The 23,361-nt window shown below is 41.9% G+C and overlaps 1 protein-coding gene across 8 annotated transcripts in view; it reads left to right on the top strand.

Annotated features, from left to right (window-relative positions):
- Nucleotides 1–20,900, top strand: part of Myb (MYB proto-oncogene, transcription factor) — a 35,273-nt gene extending 14,373 nt beyond the window's left edge. For 4 of the 8 annotated variants that reach the window (XM_038339758.1, XM_038339756.1, XM_038339760.1 and 1 more), the window contains 6 exons: nt 2,588–2,721; nt 3,610–3,724; nt 3,813–3,938; nt 4,971–5,081; nt 6,244–6,351; nt 20,784–20,900. In XM_038339758.1, the coding sequence (XP_038195686.1) occupies nt 2,588–2,721; nt 3,610–3,724; nt 3,813–3,938; nt 4,971–5,081; nt 6,244–6,351; nt 20,784–20,900 (711 nt within the window). Of the gene's footprint in view, nt 1–477; nt 844–2,587; nt 2,722–3,609; nt 3,725–3,812; nt 3,939–4,970; nt 5,082–6,243; nt 6,352–20,783 lie in introns of all 8 variants that reach the window. The other 4 variants (XM_038339753.1, XM_038339754.1, XM_038339752.1 and 1 more) reach the window with 2 other exon arrangements.
- Nucleotides 20,901–23,361: the final 2,461 nt, after the last annotated feature.

Here is a 23,361-nt window from a genome sequence, read left to right as displayed (position 1 = left end):
TGTTTTGACAGCACATCTGGACTTAAATTTCCTTGGAGCTTAAGACAGACTTTCAGTTTGAGGGTGGGACATAGCTTTCTCTCCAGAATACTGAACGTTGATTAGCAACTTCATTGGTTCACTGAAATAAACCATCTTCAGTGAAACAAATTTAAGTTCCGCAAACTCTCATTTTCTTTTCTTGGTCTCCTAGTTGGTTAAAAAGCAGCCATTACCGTAATGTGTCCTCTAGAAAGGTTTTCTGCTTGCTTTAAATGCATGCAAAAAGAGAGTGCCTGAGCTCCCCACAGTAGATGGGCAAGGCTACCCACGGACCCCTGTGACCCCTGAGCTAGAAGTCCAGCAGACAGACCCAGGGTTTCTCGCAGGCGGCTTGCTCGCTGGCTCGCTTGCTCCGTGCTGTGTTTCGGGTGATGGTGGCACTTGCCACACTCACACACCTTGTCTCAAAGCTCTGTGCCTCCCACGTTGTTTCAGGACTCTTCATGGTGTGATCTCAGCAGTTTTGCATTCTCTGAAGAAGAAGCAGCTTTTTCACGTAGCCAGCAGCACACAGGCAAAGCCTTCCAGCTTCAGCAAAGAGAGGGCCATGGGACTAGACCTACAGGAGAGCCTGGCCTGAGGGCGAACAGCCCAGTGCTGAGCCCGGAGGCTTCCCCTGGCCCAGCCAAAGCCTTACCTCCTGCGAGGCACAGCATGGTTCCACTGGTCATCCTTCGAAAAAAGCGGGGCCAGGCCAGCCCCTTAGCCGCGGGAGACTCGAGCTCCTTCCCTTCTGCTGACCTCAGCAGCCCAAATCCCAAGCGGTCCCCTGTCAGAGGCTTACCCTTCTCTCCCTCGCAGGTAGACCACAACTTCTGCACAGCTGTTACTAATTTTCAGACGACACCTGAGCCTTAATAATTAGAGACTAATCTGAACAAAATGACTAACGACCGCTGTCCTGGCCGATTTAACTCTGTCTCGGATCTAGCTGGGGTGGTTTCCGATGGCCTCCCGAGCGTGGGCTGGTGGCAGGCTGGCCGAAGGCTTTGGCGCCATTCTCGTTCTCTTACTCCTGGTGGTTTGGAAGACAGATAGCTAGCTGCATGAGATGCGCTTTCATTTCCTTCTCTGCCAGAAACGAGCATTTCCGTGCCCTCCTCTTCTCCCATGTCAGCCCTCCCTCTTCAAATTCTAACGTGTTTTCTGCCTCTTTGCTCATTTATTACTAAGTGATTTACTCACCCTCGGGGAGGAGGGAACCAAATTATGGTTACATAACATTTGAGTTTCAGCTAGAGAACGGAATCATTATAGCCTATCTGTCAGCGGAAGTGTTGAGGGAGACAACGACAAACAGATGCTTATGCAAAAATAATTTTACGTTTTCAGCATCGGTTCTTTTAAAATTTGCCAGGGCATTTTTTTTTAACTAGGGTACTGTTTGCCAAAGAATATTCTTATTTTCATATAGTGCTCTTAAGGCATGAGCATTAGAACGCTTTGCGGAGCCATGTGTTCCCAAATTATAATTAAGAGACATTTTGTGTCTTTAAAACATTTCCCCCCAGTTATATCTGTTGAAGATTTTGCATTTCGTTTTATTTTACTTCATTTTATTTTCTTGTGGTTCATGCGACTCGGATCCGGTGCCTCTTGCATGCTAGCGAAGTACTCTACCACTAAAAAGAACCTTACGGATAGACCAATGGTCTTCCCATCCCCCAAAATATAGATTTAGGTGTCCCCCCCTTATTTTCCTAAACTGTGCTGTATGAAATTAGTTCTGAAAGACCTAAAATATCTCTCAGGGGGCTGAGGGGATCTAGATAGATATAAAAGTTTGGAACACTGACTCCAGGTTTCAAAAGGCTTCTTTACTAGAGAACCCCCTCAGACTTTGTTTTTGTTTGGATTTTTTTAATTTTTTTAGCTTTTCAAATTGCATACAGAGTCTTTCAGGCTGCCCTGGTTTGCCTTACACTCCTGTGCTCCAGAAACCTTCCTGCCTCTGAATAACTGTGACTACAGGAAGCAGCCACTGTGCCTGGCCGCCCTGTGAGTTTTAAGTGTGCTGGTGTGTAGCCGGTCTTCCCAGGAGTTAAGTAAGATCCCTTACGTTTCCCAAACCTATTTTGCTTTGGGAACATTGGGATTCTGAGAGAGATAGCTGCTTACGCAGTGATTTTTCCACGTAATGGAAACCTTACATAATATTACTCTGGGTTACTAGATCATTGAATCGAGAAAAACCAAATATGAAAGAGAAGTAAGATAATAATCTTTTAAAGGTTAATCCAGGGCACGTCCCGTTCACTTTCATAGAAAGTGTCATTTATGGAGAAGATTTGCCTTTGAATTTTGCAAGGCTTTAGCTTTAACCCTAGATTTTGTTTCTTATAAATAACATGCCAAGTTTTGATCCTCAGTGGAAGGAAATCAATATCCCCATCAACACTGTATGGTTGTTAGCGTTGTCAGTATTTGGGCTCGTGAGTCCCCGGAGTATCCTTGCTTACTATCTGGGTCTGCCTTCAAATTGGGATGAGCATAGACTCATTATTTAACCTAAGTTAGTTTTTTTCTCTCTTTCTCCCGTATTTAGTTCTTGAACACTTCCAGCAACCATGAAAACTCAGGCTTAGATGTGCCTACTTTAACCTCCACCCCTCTCAGCGGTCACAAGCTGACACCATGTCATAGAGACCAGACTGTGAAAACCCAGAAGGAAAATTCCAAGTAAGTCCTCAGCTCACTAAGAGACATGTTTATATTATTTATTTTAATGAAGACACAGTCCCAGAAGTTTGACCCCCTTGTATATATGTAATTCATTCACTGTACGTATCCTGTACATTCCCACAATGAATATATCCTGAGAATGTTACAACTAACCAGGGTAGGAAGAAGGAAACGACCAAATTGCTTTTTCTAGTGCAGTCAAAGTGCACACAGCGGTAGTTTTCATACAGTACGCGCAACCAATTTTTTTTCCCATTATTTTTCGATGTTCTTTAAAAAAAGATTAAAGCACTCAGAATAGAATTGAGAATGGTTCATAGTTTATATTTTTTAATTTTACTTTTTTATAAGAATATGCATTAGGATCTCTTTAGATACTCTCAGGAAAGAATAGATGTATGTATGTATTTATGTATGTATGTTTGTATGTATGTATTTATGTGTGTGTGTATGTACGTATGTGTGTATGTGTATGTCAAAGCCCAGGGTGATTAAGTAATTGAAACGAAATACATTCTTTGAAAGAAATGCATTCTTATTACTTCCAAGTAAAAACAAAGTTTTAGACATTAGCATGTTTTCTAGTTTTGGCCCACTTGAGGGAGTAGATAAGACTGATTTCTAAGTGATACTAGATATTCCCAGCACTTTCAGTCCAGGGCCATTACCTGTGTCGTCGGGACCATTTTCCAAAAGATGGGAACTGTTTTAGAGCTCTTAGCCTTAGGACAAAGTATTTTGAATTATTTGTAGATCTGCAATATGACAATACAGATCCACTATCTCTTAATGGCTGTAACTAAAAACTGTGGTTATTTATGCACTGAGGGGGATGTAAACAATGTGTGTCTTTTTCATTGAGCTTTCGATGGTTCTCTTTTTTAGCTTTAGAACGCCAGCTATCAAAAGGTCAATCCTTGAAAGCTCTCCGAGAACCCCCACACCATTCAAACATGCCCTTGCCGCTCAAGAAATTAAATACGGTCCCCTGAAGATGCTAGTAAGTTCGAGAAAGGTCCTTAGATTTAGCATGCTTACGTGTGTAGACGGTAAGTGTCCTCTGATCCAGAAATGTCCTCTTCCCTTAGCCTCAGACACCCTCTCACTTAGTAGAAGACCTACAGGATGTGATCAAGCAAGAATCCGACGAATCTGGAATTGTTGCTGAGTTTCAAGAGAATGGAGCCCCACTACTGAAGAAGATCAAACAGGAGGTGAGCCACCCTAGTTCCTCTGCACTATGAACTGTGTGGCATCCGTGCTAGGTGGCGGTGACACTCTCCTCACAAGACTCAGACAAAGATAGTTGAAAGGCACTGGTGTAATGTGGACTCCCATCTTCCACTTGAAAATTCAACTTCTTTAGACAGAAAGGATGCTAGACAGGGTACAGGGAGGAGGGGGCATCAGGTTTATACTCCACTTTCAGAAATTACTGATATAGTGGTAATCCCACCAATGCAAGTAGAGAGGTCACCACCGATCCAAATCATGGCCAAATTAATTAAAGCAAGATGTTTTTATTCATGCATATGGGCTGACCCTCTCTATCACAGGGCTCAGGAAGTCAACATTGGACATAGCAGAACATTAAACATAACATATTAAGCATACGCATGACACGTTGGTTATAACAACCTCCTGAAACCAAGACATATTTGCAAGGTGACTATCATAACAACTTTTTGAAACAAAGGCATGGTTGTTCTTTCCTGAAACATACAATACAGAACCGTTTGTACTTAAGGTCATAGGTGGGGCATAGCCCAGGCCTTGAGAAACCGAGATTTAATCATAACAGGAATGAACCTAGTTTATCTTTACTGTAAGATAGTTTTCAGGCCTAAGATGGAGGCAAGGCTAGTTTATCAATAAGGGGGATGGATAGGTGGATGAATAGACAGGCAGGCAGGCAGGCAGAGACAGAGACAGACAGATAGGCAGACAGAGATAAATGACAGATTCGTTTCTGTTGTCCTAAGTACCAAGATATAGTTTATTCTAAGACAGAATGACCATGGCCAGAGAATATAGATTCAGGAATAGGAGTTTCCAAGCCCAACAGAATGAAATTTTAACCATCAAAAATCAATGTGTTAGCTTATTGGGAAGAGCCATAGCCAACAGTTTGAACCGGCCTTTCAGGCAAGACTTTGTGTTCCAAAGACTGGGTAGAAATTTACACCTGACAGCAAATGTTTCCTGGAAATCTCTTCCATAACAAAGCACTTCCTGTTTGCTCTTAGGTGGAGTCACCCACGGATAAAGCCGGAAACTTCTTCTGCTCAAACCAGTGGGAAGGGAACAGTCTGAGTGCCCAGCTGTTCACTCAGGCGTCTCCCGTGGCAGATGCCCCAGTGAGTATCATGTGGGCTCTTCTGTGACCGTGTGTCTCATGGACTCCTGTGGGTGGTATGGGGGACCACAGTGCCTTTGGCTCTCACTCTTTAGTGTCCTTGGGTTTCTAAGTATTCACGCCCACAGATTCCTTTGTATTTGCTTTGTCTTCTAAATGTCTTTATTTCTTTCCAGTTAAGCAATCTGTTGTTTGGTTCCGTGCTACCACAGTGGTCATGGTGTGCAGCAAATGCTTGGCCTACCCTAGGGGTCCTTCCATAGTCCGCAGGAGAATGGTCCCATACCAGATGCTGATGCTCTTTAATTAAAATGGCACAGTGTTTGCATATAGCCGATGCAATCCTCCTATGTGCTTTAAATCGCTTTCGGATTAACTCCTATCTCTCATGGTGTGTAAATGCACTTTTCTGTGTGAGTGTTTTGGTTGGTAAACCCATGCACGCAGTGCAGAAGCTCTGTCTCCTTGCTCTGGTATTATTACATTCTGACAGTTAATCTGTGGATAGTATCTCCTACATCTTAGCGACAATGAAAATTGTTCATAGTCACTCAGTGTGTACTAGCTGCTAAGTACAAATTCAAAGGCTTTAGGTGAATTCATTCCTGTAATCCTCAAAATAGTGTTGCTGACATTTTCACTTTCATTCTACCAACTACGCCACTGGTAACTTAATGATTTAGTGGCTCAGCATTAGAAACTTAGCTGGGTGGTGCTGCCTTAGAGCTTGGAGAGTGTGTTTGCCAATGCCACGCTTTCACCCTGTATTGTGCGGCTCTTGATTTGTAGTTCTCAAATACTTCTGGGCCAATAGGGAACATAAAGCGCTCTCGTGAGTACGTCTCTTGTTTTTAGAAGCATGGATTAATAAACTCATTGAGTAGATAGATTTTTTTTTTTGTTTGTGTACAGGCTATATGTCTAGAATTAGGTGGGACCCTGCAGCATTCTTATTGTTTGGAGGCTGTTTGCAACAATGGGTTGGAAGCCAGTATAGAGTCTGCTCCTTTTGGCTCAGAGAGGAAGGAATTTCTGGCAGACACTTGCATGTCTTCATGCTGATGTGTGTCATCTCATAGTAAGCTACTCTCTAGAGTTAAGTTTATGTTCCTTTTTGTATTATCCCACCTCGTTTAAATTTCAAATGATTCCTTTCCCTTTAGAATATTCTTACCAGCTCTGTTTTAATGACATCAGTGTCTGAAGACGAAGACAATGTTCTCAGAGCATTTACAGCACCTAAAAACAGGCCCTTGGTGGGTCCCTTGCAGGTAATGACTCTTCTAACATTTGGTGTCTTAAAATTCACTAACCGCAAATCTGTTACCTTACGTTGTTTTTAATGTTTTAGATAAAAAGGAATGATGCTTTAAAGCAACTTCTTAGTGTCTAGAAGTCACCCTGAGGTGTTTTTGTTACTACTCATGTGAGATACTGGAAATTCTTCTAAAATCAGGGCCCTCAGTATGATGAAGTGAAATGTTTTTTTTTTTAAACTGTAACTGAGAGTAAAATCATGTGTTACCCTAGAATGTGCTAGTATCTCCTTCTGCTTTTAAACAACCTTAAAAATACATTATCTATAGGGTTTTTTTGTTTCAGAATTTTATTATGTATGCTTGCCCTATCAACCAGCAATCAAGAGCTGAGAGACTAGATTTCTAATGAAATATGAAATTAGTTAGAAAATAATTGCAATGCATTTGACTAGGAGAACAAAAAGGCAGCCACCAGTGCTACACATCATCTGTGATGACCATCTGCCATCAACCTTTTATATCAAAAGAGATTTCCCTTGTAACTCTGAAGTAGGTGTCTATTGATGAAATACAACAAATTCCAAATTAATCCTGAGCCAAGTGTAAATAAGAATGCAAATTTGTTTCCTCAAATTATTTAAAGCAGCTCCCAACATTAAATAGCCTAGCACCCAGCCAGCTGCAGCTCCACCCAACCCCCGTTGTTACTCAGGAAATTCTACCTGATAACCTGGTTGGAAGGAAGAACTCTTGTGTGATGCCATAGCAATGTGAAAGGAGGGTAGACTTTGAGAGAGTTGACCTCTGTTTATAGGACCTTCCCACCACTGGGTTAAGCCTGCTCTCTCCAAATTGTAAGATTCTTCTTCAACCCTCTGTGTAGCCCTGACCAGCCATGGAACTCACTCTGTAGGCCAGGCTGACCTTGAACTCACAGAGGTCAGCCTGCCTGCCTCTGCCACCTCCCTAGTGCTGGAATCAAAGGCTTGAGCCACCACCACCCAGCTAAGTTGAGAGAATGTTAAAACCTGTTTTCAAGTATTTGTGATAGTTGCTATCATCTAAATATATTTTTATTATTTCTTTGGGGATTTAATGCATTCTATCTGGATCATAAGCATCTGTAACTCCTCCCCTTAACGCCTCTGAGATCTACTCCCATTGCCCTACCCAAATTCTCGTCTTTGTTGTTGTTGTTGTTTTATTTGATAACCTATTGACTCTAATTTGGTCTATCCATAATACTTCTGGGTGTGGAGCCATGCACTGCAGCATGGCCAAAATGCCAGGTGTCTCGTGCTCTTACTGAAACTGACTCTCCCTCCCTAAGAAGCCATCAACTGCTCATGACTCACAGTTACGGGTAAGGGCTAAAGCACCCCTTCCCACTGCATCCTAGACTGTTGACTGGCATGGCTTTGTGCAGTCAGCTGCAGCTAATGTGAGGTCATGGGTGCCATGGTTCTGTCATGCCCAGAAGACACTATTTTGCTTGAGGTTTCCTCAGTCTCTGTCTCTTACAGTGTTCTAACCCCCTGTCCTTCCCACTCTGTGGTGGTTCCTGAGTTTGGAGAGAGTTGTGAAATAGATATTTGTGGCTGAGCACTTCTCAGGCACTTATTCTCTCTATTCTATAACTTACTGACTCCAGTTTAGCCAGTTAGGAGTGACTGTTAGCCACCATCCAACACACAAAGAAACATCTCTGATGGGGTCTGGGGGCTTCACTAATATACTGGTAAAGAAATATGAATTTAGAGTTTAATACTGTGTTCATTTATCAAAATAATAGTAGATTTAAATATGGGCCTGTAAACTTCCCAACCATGGGTTCTTGAACAAATCTGTAGCACCCAGTATATGCTTACTCCTGTGAAGCAGACCTTAAATTTAATAAGAAAACAGTTGGTTACCCCCTATACGTCTGTGCCACTATTGCCACCATGGGTGTATCTTGTTATGTGGGTCATTATTGCATTTCACAGTGTAAAACTGGGTAAAACTGATGCTAACTCCTGTCCTCTCTCAGTCTTCATAGCATCTTTCAGTCCTGTGAAAACTAACCAGTATGGAGGAAGCTTCCTGGTTAGTACTGACCCAGAAAGACAAACATCGCATGTAGTTTTTATTGTTGGATCTTTTTATTTGTGTGTTTAATTTGGATTGCCTATATAATCTAGGAGTCTATATAATATATATATATATATATATATATAATATATATAATATAGTTCATTGGTGTGGATGGGGAAGAAAGATCTTAAGGGGCGGGGAGTAGAACAGAGGTGATATGAAGGGGAAAATAGGGATAATGGGGCAAGGTTTAAGTGGAGAGAGGGATGGAAGGATGGAATAGAAGATGTGGTCAAGAGAAAGATAACCAACACCAAGGATGTTTGAAAAAGCCATGTGGAATCCTAGCTATATAATGATTTTATCTATATAATTTAAGTTACCCTACAAAGAGGACTATGTTCATTTCAGAAGCATAGGTTGCTAAATATAACATCCAGTGTGAACTGGGGGATAACTCCCCTCTAGATGCCAATCAGAGGTACTGTGGCAACCCCGAAACAATCCAGGCTATTGCTGTTGGGCTCGGTTGACATTTAGACTCTACTGGTGAAGACACTGCACACTTTGGTCACAAGACATGGAGAAATCAAATTGGTCCTTGTTATCACTTTTTGGTTAATACAGACAACCAGATGAGTTATAGGTACAGTTATTCATTAATTCAGTTGGATCACTTTCCTCTCGCTTTCCTCAGATACTAACTGCTTTGATGAAAGATGGGTGTGGGCAGGAGTATTGGAGAAGGAAGGCCAATACTTATGCAAAATCAGTCCTTGGGGCAGTCATGCTTGAGTTGGCTCTACAGAGTGCAAACTCAGAACACCACAAAGGTGCGGGAGGTGGCCTGGTGGGACACAGAAAAGGGATTAAAAGGATGTCAGGGCAAGGAGCAGCCATTTTATGGAGAGAGCTGATCACTGGTGTAGAGGGAAACCCTTGCTTTGTTCCTTGGCCCTTGGTTCCCAAAGCCTTGGCTTTGACTAATGCTGTTCATACTTTAAAGCTGCACTAAGTTTCATGCACATTTTATAGCCTAGTCCCAAGATTCAGCCAATGTTTACTGAAGCTATAAAAAGTGTAGCCTGGCGTGAAGTTGCCTGGCTTTTATCTGAGCATTTTGGAAGCAGATCTTTGGGTTTGAGGTTAGCCTGATCTACGTAGAGTTCCATACCAGCAGAGCTGCACAGTGAGAACATGTCCAAAAAAGAAAAAGAGAAAAGAAAAAAGAAAAGAGGGAACATTTTGAACTTCACAGCGAATGTGTATATTTGGTGGCAGCAATTATTTCATATATTGACAACTCATGTTTATGCTCCTAAAATTAAATCCTATTGGTTTTTGCCGTAATCAAACAGTGGTTAGGCCAAACTATTCAGAGCTGAACATGGATAGAACATGTTTTTATATAAAACAATAAAAAATAGGTTGTTTAAAGTGTCAGTCTGACCTTTTTATGTTGTCTGAGGCCGGGTCTCTTTACCACTGTGTAAGCCAGGCTCTCTGGCCCATGAGCTTTAGACGGGGGGGGGGGGGGGGGGGGGGGGGGGGGGGGGGGGGGGGGGGTGGTGGAATCCACCAGTCTCCAGCCTAGTGTCGGCGATTACATGGGTATGGGTTCTGGGCATCCAAACTTGAGTTACCAGGCTTCTGAAGCAAGTATCTTTACCCACTAAGCTCTCCAGTCCCTACTGCAGCATTATTAATGCTATGAACATTTTAAAAGCCAGTATGGGACTTTGTCAACAGGGGCATCTCGTCTCTAAGACTATAGATGTACACATGTGATTTCTAAAATGTTTCAGACTTTCATGATAAAGATTGAAGAGTACATAAAATGAGTCTGAATATTTAATCACATCCCTAATGTTCTTATTATCTCAACCCAGCAACATTTAAGCAATATTATTCCTTACCTATGAGCCTGTGTTTTTCTCTTCTCCTTACCCCCACCCCCAGCCAAGTGGTGCCTGAATCAAGGCTAATCTCAAATATTACATACACTATGTTTTTATAGACCTATCATAAACGCTCATGTATAAATTAGGCAGTGAGAGTAACTACAACTAACAATGAAATACAGCACATATAATGATATACTGTAATGTATGTTATTTTAATCCCATGAATGCTTATTTCTGGATACTCTAATACTTTCGGACTACCGCTGACCCCCCCCCCCCAAATAATAACAGAAATTCAAAAACTACAAAAAAAACCCAGAAAACAAAACTGAGGGCAGGGCATAAGTTGATCTGCTGTTTTCTTATACAGCAGTGATTTTGTTTATTTAAACATAGTACCATTTACTGCATTTCTGTTGGTAGTCCAGTCGGACCTATGGGTGAACATATCATGCACTAATTAAATGACCTGGCTGTTCAACTGCCTTAGACACTTCCCTTGCTGTGAAATAAATAATCTGACAAAAGCAAAGTACAGAAGGAGGCGCACATGTTGGCTCATAGTTGAGGGTACCATCCGTTACAGCAGCAGGAGCTTGAGGCTGCTGGTCACATCCAACCACGAAGCCGAGAGCAATAAACGCTGGTGTTCATCTTGCTTCCTCCTTTATAGGCGATCCAGGACCCCAGCCCAGGGGATAGTGTTGTCCACATTCCAGGTGTATTTTCCCTTTTCAGTTAACTAACCAATGTAGATGGAACTGCGGAGGGCTGCCTCTCGCCACCTGGCTACCTTTACCCAAAATAATTACACGGAAACTGTATTCATTTAAACACTGCCTGGCCCATTAGTTTCAGCCTCTTATTGGCTAATTCTTACATCTTGCTTAACCCATTTCTATTAATGTGTGTAGCACCACGAGGTGGTAGCTTACCAGGAGAGATCTTAACCTGCATGCGACTCAGAGAGGAGAGCTATGGTGTCTGCCTGAGGCGTCTGCCTGACTCTGCTTTCTTTCTCCCACAATTCTGTTCTGTCTACTCTGCCTACCTAATGTTCTGTCCTATCAAAGGGCCAAGGCAGTTTCTTTATTAACCAATGAAAGTAACACATAGACAGATGACCCTCCTCCATCAAACCAAGATAATTCTTCAGATACTCAGAGGCTAGCATTCATTAGATAATCCCTCACAGAAGGCCCAGAGACTTGCCTCCCGAGTGATTCTAGATCCTGTCAAGTTGTCAATCACTCTCAACCATCTCATTGAATAAAGAGTATTTTATATAATCTATAACTTTTTAAATTCTTACCCTTAATAAGTTAAATACTAAACGATTCTTTAGCCAATCTATCAAAATATTTTTGTCACAGCATAATGTTTTTGGTTTTACACCATGCTTTTTGAAATGGGGTCTTACTATATACTGGGTAGCCCAAGCTGGCCCCAAATTTGTGGTGATCCTCCTGCATTTGCCTCTTGAGTGTTGGGATTACAAATTGTAAATCACTGTGCCCAGTTTTCAACTGAAACAACAAATTCCCCAAATATTTTCAATTTGAATGTTTTAGAAAATGCAAAATATTTGCCACTTACGTAGTGTAATTAATTATAAAATTAAAATATTTTCCACTCTTATAGTATAATTAATAATAAAATGTAAAATATTTGTAGTTAGTTACAAATGCAATTCAACATAGTCTTAATAATCCCAGGCTTGATTATGACAACACATTTTTAGATAGTAGCTATTATCATTTTTGGGTCCATGTACTGAGTGCTTTATGCCTTTGTTTCTAATATATGTATATATATATATATATATATATATATATATATATATACTATTGAATAAACATGCCTACATGCAAGACATTTGATACTTCAAAGTTAGAAGTATAGGAAGCTGGGATGAAGGTATAGCCGATGGCATACTTTACTGAGCATGTGCAAGGCCCTGGGTTCCATCCCCAGACCCACTAACGGAGGGAAGGAAAGCGAAGTGTAAGAAACTGGAAGTATTAAACTTTATTATGATAAATTTCAAACATACAGAGATATGGAAACTATTGTGTTCTCAGCAGTGCCTAACAATTTGCCATGTTTATCTATGTGAAGCACTAAATATAAACCCAGATATAATATCTTATTCAAATGCATTTCCAGGTTCTAGAAATCAACATTTTCTGCGTAAGGCCACATAGTTATCACACATCAGTAACAATCAATCCTGAACACTTTGATTCTCAGGGCATAGATAACTTTCTCCATCAATCAAAGGAAAGCAGTCGAGTTTACTTGTTTGATTAAAACTGAAATAGTATTACTCATTGAGGTCGATTTTCTCGTTGCTCCAATCTCCTTGGCCCGCATCATCCAACGGCCTAGCTGCCGCGGCGGTGACGTCTGTCGCCTGGGATTCCTGGAAAGTTGTGCGACTCAGAACTGAATATTCAGTTCTATCTATTGGTTGTTCGCCCTGTGTCCTTGCTCTCCTTTGGACTCATTGTTTCCCCGAAGTGCTCTGAATCCTGTGTGGGGAAATGAGAGGCAGAGGTGAAAACCCTGGGGCTGGGTGTGCGTTTTGTTATGTGGCTTCTTATGGGGACAACACAGAACTTACCATGGGGCTCCTGTAGTTTAGCTTGTGAGCTGAGCCTTTAACAGCTGGGCCATCTCTCCAGCCTGATTAAGGTTTACCTTCTAATCTATATGTCTAATAAATTAATTTAAGTAAACAGAAACATAAAAAGTTTATGAGCTATTGTACATAGCCATGTGGTCTTTCTTTCTTTCTTTCTTTCTTTCTTTTTTGAGTTTTCAAGACAGGGTTTCTCTATGTAACAGCTCTGGCTGTCCCGGAACTCTCTTTGCAGACCAGGCTGGTTTCAAACTCACAGAGATATATGAGCCTCTGTCTCCCGAGTGTCGGGATTAAAGGCGTGCGCCACTACACCCAGCTGATATTTGTTTATTAAATTATAGTTTCTTACCCTCTTTTCAGAAGGACTTTGTTCAAGCTGAGAAAAGCATAACTGTAGGGTTTCTTTCTTAATTAGACATTTTTTTTCTTTAATTTTAAACTGAAAGTGAGTGCACTCATAACTAGTTTGAGACACTTTGGTGTCTGTGTCTTTCATGTGGCTCAGTAGGTGTGAAACTTTCTCGTTTTCTCTTTAGCAGTCCTTAGCCTATTCCCCAAGTTATGGGGGGAGTGGGCTGGAGTCTAGATGTGTGTACAGGGATCACAAAGGGAGAAGCAGAGAGAATATTCGTTCATCTTAGAAAACTCAGTTTGGGGCAGGAAAGTCAGATTTGTGGGAGGCCACAGTGTCCTTCCTACTGCTCAGCGTTTACCCTGAGAGAACTGAGGTAGACACCCAGAGAAAGGTCCTCCGCAGGGGAAGACTCGCCTGCTTTTCTGTGTTCTTTCAATTTCCTTTACAGGCTGAAAAACATACTCTGTGCTAATACATGTCTCAAGGTAGACATTCATATTGCCTGATTCAAAACTGTACTCAAGCTATAAGTTGCCTGAGTTTCTGTATTTTTCTCTTAAATTATATTTCCTTTTATTCCTGTTTCAAACTTGAGTGTAAAAGCTGTGTTTGCTGGCTGTTTCACTCACTTTCCTCTTTTTTTTTTCTGTAACCACAGAATGACAGCCTTAAATTTTAATTTCCTGACTTGGTTTGGCAGGGCCTTACTTTTCAACTCTTTTTTTTAAGCACACGATGAGTTAAAATAAATTTATTACATAAACACATTCTCAGATGAGAGAATTTTACGGGACTGTAAGCAGCAATTGAGACTCACTTCTCTCTCTTTTTAGATTTAATTTTTGTTCTCTGTGTTTCAGCTGGCGCTAATCTTTCTGTGACTTGTTTATTAATGTCCGTACTGTTTAAACTGTAAGGCCAGCCCCCTTTTTTTGTGACAGGCACTGCACAGAAGCTTCATGAATTCCCATGTGGCTCTCCTGTGGGCTTAGTACTTCCTATTCTGATGGCTTCAGTTCATTAAATGAAGTAAACTGCTCCTGCCTATAAATTGAGGACTGTGGTCTATCCTTCCTCCACTGATCTCATAAGGTCGCAGTGAAGAGCGATTGGATATGATGCTGTTTCCAAGATGGCAGTGCACGAGCCAATGTGTTCCCATGTTTATTATCAGAGGAAAACTGCACACATTCTCTGTCCTTTAAAAAGGACATAGCTCAGTTTGTAGGGTGCCTGCCTAGCATGAATGAAGCGCTGGGTTTGAACCAATGCCACATAAACCAGGTATGAGACCTCATCTTGAAATAATCATAGTAAATGAATGAAAGATCAGGTAAAAAGGCCTCACTCTTGCCAGATCTTCTTGTATAGCTGTGCATTTTTCTTACCAGCACACCCTTCCCTGCGCTACCTTGCAGAACCATGACAGTTCAGAAAGTCAGGGCGTCAGGCCTCTTGGGACTGTGGAGACAAATGGATGAGAGATAGACTGGGATTCTTTCCTTTTCCGCTGTTGTGTTGGTAGCTGGAAGGCCTGGGGACAGTGCACATTCTGCGCATCTTTCTACTGTGCTGTTGAACATAGTCACTGTGACTCCATCCGGTCACCGTTTTTCCTCTTACATTGGCAGAAATTCATGTCATCGTCAGAAGTATTTCGGTGACCTGCTTTCAGTGGGTGATACAAACCAAGAAAGTTTTCTGTGTGCCTCTCTGGAATGGAGCTGAGAGAGGCCAAGCAAATGTGGCTCTCAGATGAGCTGAGTTGGCTTGCTCTGCCCGAGTCATTCCAAGATGGGCACGGCTTTGTTTAGAATAAACACTGAGATAGAATCTGCCCTGGGGAGGCCAGGGAAGATAAATGGCTTTAGAGTAATTTGGCAGTTGTCTGGATGTTAATAATCAGATCCTAGGAGGTGTCCAAGAAAAGAGCTGTTCTTCTAAAAATTTGGGGTATCCCAAGCTATAGGATATAAATTATTGGAACAGCTATAAAAATATAAGAATGCAAACCTCTAGAGACATGTGGGTCAAAGCCCATATCTACAAAAGATCCCTGTGTGCTAGCATTTGTTAATTTAGCCTAGGAAGTGGAGGCACTGGTGGATAGGGACCGTCCATTCATCAGCTGCGAAGTTCCTTCCCTCCCTTAGGAACTCTGAAGGCGTAAGCATTTAATTGTGCATTTAATTGACCTTACCTCAGCAACATCTTGAATTAAGATACAACCCAAATTTTCTATGATACCCTTTATGAATGACATTTTAAAAAGATGTCCCTCTGGCAAGGAATTCTGACTTTGAGAATTTCATTCAAGATAAGATAAGTAATATTTTGTTTGAGTGAATGAAATAGAATCAGAGAATTCTTTCTTCTGATTCTTTAAGCATCATCCTTCTATGCTTATTAGTTAAAAAATTAAAAACCATACACTTGACCAGGCACCTTGACCTTATAGACACTGTATAACTGTAATAATGCTAACAGTTGTTCAGGGGATGGAAAAAACTATCTGGAGTCTAAGTGAAGATGCTAAAATAATCTAATTCTGGCCGGGCTGTGGTGGTGGCACACACCTTTAATCCCAGCACTCAGGAGACAGAGGCAGGTGGATCTCTGTGAGTTCGAGGCCAGCCTGGTTTACAAGAGCTAGTTAGTTCTAGGGCAGCTAGGGCTGTTACACAGAGAAACCCTGTCCCAGAAAGAAAACAAAATAATCTAATTCTGTTAGAAAACCACCTGTGGACATTGTCTTGTCTCCTTTCATTTATTCTGCTTCTGCAAAGGGTCTGAGTTTTTTGTTTTTTGTTTTTTTTTTTCAAAGTGCCTTAACCGGATATCCCAGTTAAAGTTTTGACTGTTTATAGTTCACTTCTGCCCAGGGGCAATGGAAGATGCTTTACAGGATAAGCAAGGTGACTCTTGGGTAGGATTATTAACACTGAAATGACTTCAGACAGGCTGACGTCTGCAGAAGACCAAGGGTTAGTAACAGAGCAAGAATTCATGCGAGGGGTCTGCAGTGCCTACTGACTTCCTTAAAGCAAATGAAACAAAAATTTAGGCGGTGAAAACAAGAACACACAGACTTGGGTGACAGTATTAAAAAATAATCCTTAACACTAAGTCACCTAATCCTATGTCAGAGCTGTCATCTGCTTGAAGGGTTGCTGTAGGCCCTTGGGTTCAAGATCATAAGACAAAGGGGAAGCTCTTCTTTTTCTTCCTTTTTCTGTGTGTGTGTGTGTGTGTATTCATGTTCATTCGTGTGTCTGTGTGTGTGTGCATGCATGTGTGTGTGTGTGCATGTGTGTATTTGGGAGAAGCACACACACACCTCAGGTGCTGTCCACTCCACCTTATCCCTTACCTTTTTTTTTTTTCCTGAGACCTTGACCTAGAACTCGTCTAATCATCCAGTGAGCTAATCTGACTGACTGGTGAACCCCAGGGAGCCACCTGCCTTTGCCTTCTCAGTGCTAGGGCATCAAGTTCACACCACCATGCCTGGCTTTCTATTTTTTTTTTTTTTTTTTTTTTTTTTTTAGCACTCCTGCCTATCAAACTTGGGCTCTTCCTCATCGCAAAGCAAATACTTTCCCCACCTGGCTATCTCCCTAGCCTGAAGAACTCTCTTCCTTTTAACCAGAGTCCACCTATCTGATCTTACTTTCCTTTCCTGCCACTGGCACCTGTCTGTCCTCAACAGTTTAGTACATTCCCTGTGCGGTGGGCCTACTGTGTGCTCTCCTAGTACAGAGAGAGCTGCTGGGCCCATGCTCGCTGGCCTTTCTGTCCGCAGTGATTCCCGCACACAGTAGCTTACTGCACACTGTTGTGTGCACACCACAACCAAGTGTTCCAAGTCCTCCGGTAGCCTAGGCTCCGAGCCTCTGGACACGTGCTGAGGCGAGCCTCTGGATGGACACGTGCTGAGGAATTTGGATATTTTTTTGTTGCGTTTTAGCTTCATAAATTCTCTTTTGTTGTAGGAGAGGCAGGCCATTTGAAAAGTTCCCACAAAGTACTAATGAAAAATATATGGTACCTTTTTTATTATATTGATTCCACGTTAGATGTCTAGTCCTGGAGGAAAAACAAAGTATGAGTCCAGGGATAATCAAGACCACAATCCTATTCAGATTGAAAATAGAAGTTAATAAGAACTGCTGAGCACACTCGGACAGTCTGAGTCACCCACCCTACCGTTCTACAAAGGCTCAGACTGTGGCCATCACCAGAAGGCACAAATACAAGCAAACAAAACTGATTTTGTTGTGGAACTTTAAGATAATTAATGTGCATGTTTAGAAATTGTATTCCATATTAATTGAGCCTAGTAGAAAAGCTCAATTTTAAATAGGAAAAGCAGAGAAAAATCCTTTTTTGCTTCTATTTGTTTTCTCCGTTAGTTCCTTTTTCTCCTCCATTTTTTTTTGAAGATGTGTTCTTGTTACTATGTATCTGTATACTTTAAATCTACATAAACAGTATCATAGGGTCAGGTACTGTGTTAGACTCCCTCATTCATCCTTTGATTCTCAGGATCCTCTCTCCTTGTTCTCTGAGTATCTATTTAGTCATTGATTTTAAGCACCTAGAGCTTTCTGTATAAATGATGCACCCCATTGCATTGCTGCCTCTCAACCACTAAATATTATACCATATTTTGCTCAGGACTACCAGCACTAACTCAGTCATTGAAAATAAAACAGAAAACTTTAATATTTTAGGTGATTTCACATGTCCATCTGCATTTCTGCACTGCGCTGGAGAAACTTCAGCTTCAGCGAGTAAGCAGCCCATAAAACTGAATCAGGGGCTTTGCGTGAACAGAAGCACTGTGCAGAGATATGTGTGCTTGTCTGAACATTTGAGTCCAAGGAAACACTCATTTTACAGCAATTCCCCACCTTCCTAATGCCGTGACCCTTTAATACAGCTCCTCAAAGTCTGGTGACCCCAACCACACAATCATTTTCATAGCTCCAATTTTGCTACTGTTATGAATCATAATATAAATATCTGTGTTTTCTGGTGGTCTTAGGGGACCCCTGTGAAAAGGTTGTTTGCTCCCCCCACAAAGGGGTAGCCATCTACAAGTTGAGAGCCACACTGGTTTAGAACCATTTCAAAGAACGTTGTAACTAAATTTATTGCCTAGGAAAATATTAAATGTGACGTTGTGTTAGAAGCCAACCTAGAACGCGGGCCTTCTTTGCTGTATCATGTCTGTGATATGCCATTCCTTGAAAGCCTGTAGGCTGACCCATTTGCTGTGGGGCATGACAAGTCGCATGTTGTGCCTCTGAACACTTAGAGTACTCTTGTGCACTTGACTATGCCATTTACATGGATGGGGAGGCAGGTGGCAGGCTAAGAGGCAGTGGCCCCGGGAAATGAGAACATCACGCACGCGCTGCAAACGTCGCTGGAACTAGAAACCTCAGCCCGATGGCAGCAGTGTCCATCCAGGGCTGTCGTTTGCCAGCAAGCATGCCACTTCTCACTCCACATCCCCATGGCTCTGTGTGCCTTGGGAGGTCCTGGTAATTGAACCCCTGAATTTTCTTATCAACTTCCTCACTGTGTTCTTGGCAAGATGTCTGCTAGGCGCAGCCTCGCATACTGCTTAGGGGCGTGGCCTCTTGTATCCTTCAGTTCAGATTCTTGCTCCTTTGTTTCTTAGCGGTGCAATCTTGAACAAGTTGCTAGCACGCTCTCTTCCAGGTTAGCTTCCTGATATGTAAACTAGGTGGGAGACTACAGGGTAGCTACGCCATGGGTATTTAGTGTGAGAGTTAACATGGAGCAGGTTTGTGGGCGGTACACAACAAGGGTCTGGTCCGTGCTGTTGTCTTTCTGTAGCCTTTCAAATGAAGACTGTCCAAATCACTAACTCCCCATCCCCACTAGGCTTTCCCTCTAGCAATTTTCTACCTATGCTGCTTTCAGTGTCCCATGCCCCTTTTGCTTGCTTGTGGCTCCGCAAACTGCCACAGACTGTTTTTACATGTTATAAAAGCACATGTGCAATTTAGCTCTCTAAAGAAACGCCAGGTTCTGGAGGGCAGAGCCCTTGTTGAAGACAAGACATGGCTATGTAGCCCATTGCTGGCCTGGAGCTCACTGTGTAGCTTACTTAGACTGGCCAAGAACTCTTGATGTTCCTACCTCTGACTCTCAGTCACTGGGGTTACTGCGGTTCACCACTGTTCCTGCATACGGTCTTTGTTACTTTTCTTTTGTCCCATGAGAAAGAATTCCTGTTCAGTATGAATAGTGTGTTTCCTAAACTGCTGGCTTCATTTTTGATTTGGGAGCTTATGTTCGTCTTCTCCGAAATGGCTGATGGGAGCTCAGAGACTGAGCGCCATTTTGCCTCTGTCCAGGCACTGTGCTGTTGAAGACATAGTTTGTGTACAAGTCTTTCCCCCTCTTCAGGCAGACCAGTGCTCAAGCCCCTGTGTGCACACCATGGCATGGGTTTGGACACCCAAACCCCACCGCTTCATTTTCCAGTCCAACTAAAGTTGGTCTGGACCTGCCTCATGGGGCAGGTGTACAATGTACATGTATGACTGTGTCTACACAGGCCCCAGTACTGTCCCATGTGTCTGGACACTGTTCTTTATTAGTTCTGTCCCATGACTTCCAATGTATCCGTAAAGTAGGGCTGGAGGGACTGGAGATGTCGCAGACTTACTTCTGTGTAATACAGGAAGGCCTGAGCCAGCACTTGGGAGGTTGAGGATAGAACCTTAGAGGTTCAAGGTCAGCTCAGCTACATAATGAGTTCAAGACCAGCGTGAGATACATAAGACCTGCTAAAAAGAAAGCAGAAAATTAAACTAATCAGGGAGTTGGGGTTGCCGTCTGGTGGTAGAGCATTTGCCTAGCAAGAATGTGAGGTGAGGCTCTGGATTTGACCATCAACACACCAAAAAGAATTAAAAAAGCTGTGTGTGTGTGTGTGTGTGTGTGTGTATGTGTGTGTGTATATGTATATATATGTGTGTGTATCAGTATATACATATTAATAAAGTTAATTTTGAAATACAATGTGTGTATATAGTTTACATATATGTATCAAAATGTATAGGTTTTGTCAGGAGTTGATGCATTATAGAAGTTAAGTCAAATTTAATTTGACTTAATTAAGTAGTTGGCTCATGCACTCATCAGTTTGTGAGTGAGTAAAGGCCTAGAACTTGCCTTATGTATCTGGAGAATGATGCCTACTCCTGTCTCCCACTACGTAAAACTGCCGAAGATGCGGAAGGCATTCCAATAACAAAATGTCACATTGTAAGGAAACATTGACTCTGAGGGTCCCGTTGTACCTGACGACAAATGGCTTCCTGGCATGGACAGCATCCCACCTGGCTGCCCAGCTGGGGATGCCCCTTTGGGCCACCTGCGCTTCCTGCTCTGACCCCCCCCCCCTGTCTCCCTTTCTCCCCATCAGCCCTGCAGTGGTGCCTGGGAACCAGCCTCCTGTGGGAAGACAGAGGATCAGATGACGGCCTCTGGTCAGCCTCGAAAATATGTGAACGCATTCTCGGCTCGGACTCTGGTCATGTGAGACATTTCCAGAAAAGCATTATGGTTTTCAGAACACTTAAAAGTTGACTTGTGACATATCATTCCTCAGCATGGAACTCTTCCTGACTGAGAGAAGAACCTATTTTTGTTGTGGTACAACAGTTGAGAGCAGCACCAAGTGCATTTTAGTTGCATGAAATCTTACTGGGTTTCACCCAACTAAAAAGGATTATTTTTTAAAAAATTAATAAATAACAGTCTTACCTAAATTATTAGGTAATGAATTGTAGCCATTTGTTGATATCATAATCAGATTTTTTAATAAAATGATTTATTTGTATTTTAGAGGATCCAACAGATCAGTATTTTTGACTGGGGTAAATTTTAAAACAAAAAAAAATTATACAAAGAAATACCCCAGTATTTCACATTTCTCAATCACTAAGAATACATACAAATATTTTTAATAAACAGTGAAAGCATTATTCTGAATGTTGACTCAATACCAAGTAGCCGTTCACAGAGCCTAGGAGATTCATTTGTAGTTAATAATATTGGAGAGACATTTCTTGTGCTAAACCAGTTCATGAGGAGTTTTTGTTAGCTTGCTTTAAAAATTATTACTGTATGAAATAGTTTTATAAAAAAATTATATTTTTATTCAGTAATTTAATTTTGTAAATGCCAAATAATAAAAAAAAATGTGTTTCGCTGCTATGGTCTTAGCCTGTAGACATGCTGCTAGTCAGAGAGGCAGTAGAGCTTGGATGAGAGAAAAGAAACTTGGTATTAGAGAATTGATTATTCACTAGTATTTCAGACTTTTTTATTTTTATATATATACCTTTTCCTTTTGTAACTGGAAAACTTATTTGGGAGATTTTTGCATTTGTTGTACATTTTCTTTTTTTTTAAAGGAAAATTGTTTCTTTTTTGTTATTGTTGGTTTATAAAAACATTGCATTGCACTTCTTTTTTTGGGAAATTTGTGTTGTTCATGTCATGTGTTTTGTTTTGAGTTCAGTCTGACTGTTCGTCGACTCAGGCACTCTGAGTCTGCTCAGCTTTCCCCATATTCATTCAGTGTGTGGACCAGAACTGCCTCGTGGTTCTTGTGTTTGGGGGGGAAGACAAACGTGGAAGTCAACAGTCGGTTTCTGCCTCGAGAACACTGGGTACAAGATGGCCGGCCCTGAGCTTCTGAAACGACAGTGTACTTACTGCCTTGTAGCAAAATAAAGCTGTGCCCGTATTTTACATACTTTCTGGCTTCTCTTACTTCTGTGATTTGGGGTAGTAGTGACACATCTAAGAAAATGGGACAAACTCAAAACACCATTTTGTTCCCAAAATATGCTTGCCATCTAAAATGTATATGGTATCTTTGCCACAGGAAAAGTAAAGACAAGCCAAGTTAAGTCATTCATAGAATAATCACAGTGACAATTGGGTAGACTCTTTCATCGTGTGTCAAGCAAGGGCTCAAAAAACTCTTGAATTGGGGGGCAGGGAGCACACTTATAGAACTACTGATATCTGGGCTGAGACAATGGCTCAGCATGTAAAGTACTTTCTTCATTTATAAGGACTCGAGTTCCAATCCCCAGAACCCACACACAGTCAGACAAGGCATCCAGGTATGTAGTCCCAGATGTCCTATGGCAAGATGGGAGGTGGAGACAGCGGAGGGAATCCCAGGAAGTTTGCATCCAGGGAACGGACACAGGAAATGGCAAACAATAAAGAAACACTGTCGGCACCCAAGTTGAGAACTGAGAACCAAGGTTGTCCTCCACCCTCCACCGATGTGCTGTGGAATGCGTGTTCCCATGCCCCCATCACACACAGACATATAGGTGTTCGTGGATACCCAGAGTTTGTTTGTAAAGTGATATTTAAATAGATATAATAAGGGGGGTACTGAAGGGTCATGCTGTATGGAAAGGGAGAGTCATGAAAGACGCTTAAGAGAGTCTTGGGAGACACTGAGAGATGCAATAGCCTTGGTCGGGTGAAGACTTTCTCCTTCTGCTTCCCAGCTGCTCTGATGTAAATGGCTCTGCTCTCCCATCATAAGGGACTGACATCTCTGAGTCTGTGAGCCATAATAAAGCCACCTGTCTTCAAGCTGCTTCTCGATTTTATCCCATTGATAAAAAGTAACCAACATAGACTTTCCATTTAGCCCAGCTCCCCCGTTTTATAGATGAATCCCCATGCCATGTTCAGTATCTTTGAACAAACTCTCCTCTTCACCCAAGGTACTCAGATCCAAACTCCCATCTTATGAGGTTTCATATGCATAACACAGTTGGTGCTCACAAGGCAAGGATGAGTTAGATCTAATGTTAGATCTAATAACTAGTCTTTGGGACCATTTTACAATCTATTTTGGGGGGTTTTTTGAAACAGTCTTTCTCTGTGTATCAGCACTAGCTGTCCTGGGACTAGCTCTATAAACCAGGCTAGCCTTGAACTCACAGAGATTCGCCTGCCTCTGC

This window comes from Arvicola amphibius, chromosome 8, assembly GCF_903992535.2.
Source record: "Arvicola amphibius chromosome 8, mArvAmp1.2, whole genome shotgun sequence".
NCBI classification, from domain to species: domain Eukaryota; kingdom Metazoa; phylum Chordata; class Mammalia; order Rodentia; family Cricetidae; genus Arvicola; species Arvicola amphibius.
The sequence above is the reverse complement of the archived record's forward strand: the minus strand, read 5'-3'. Positions and strand labels throughout refer to the sequence as shown.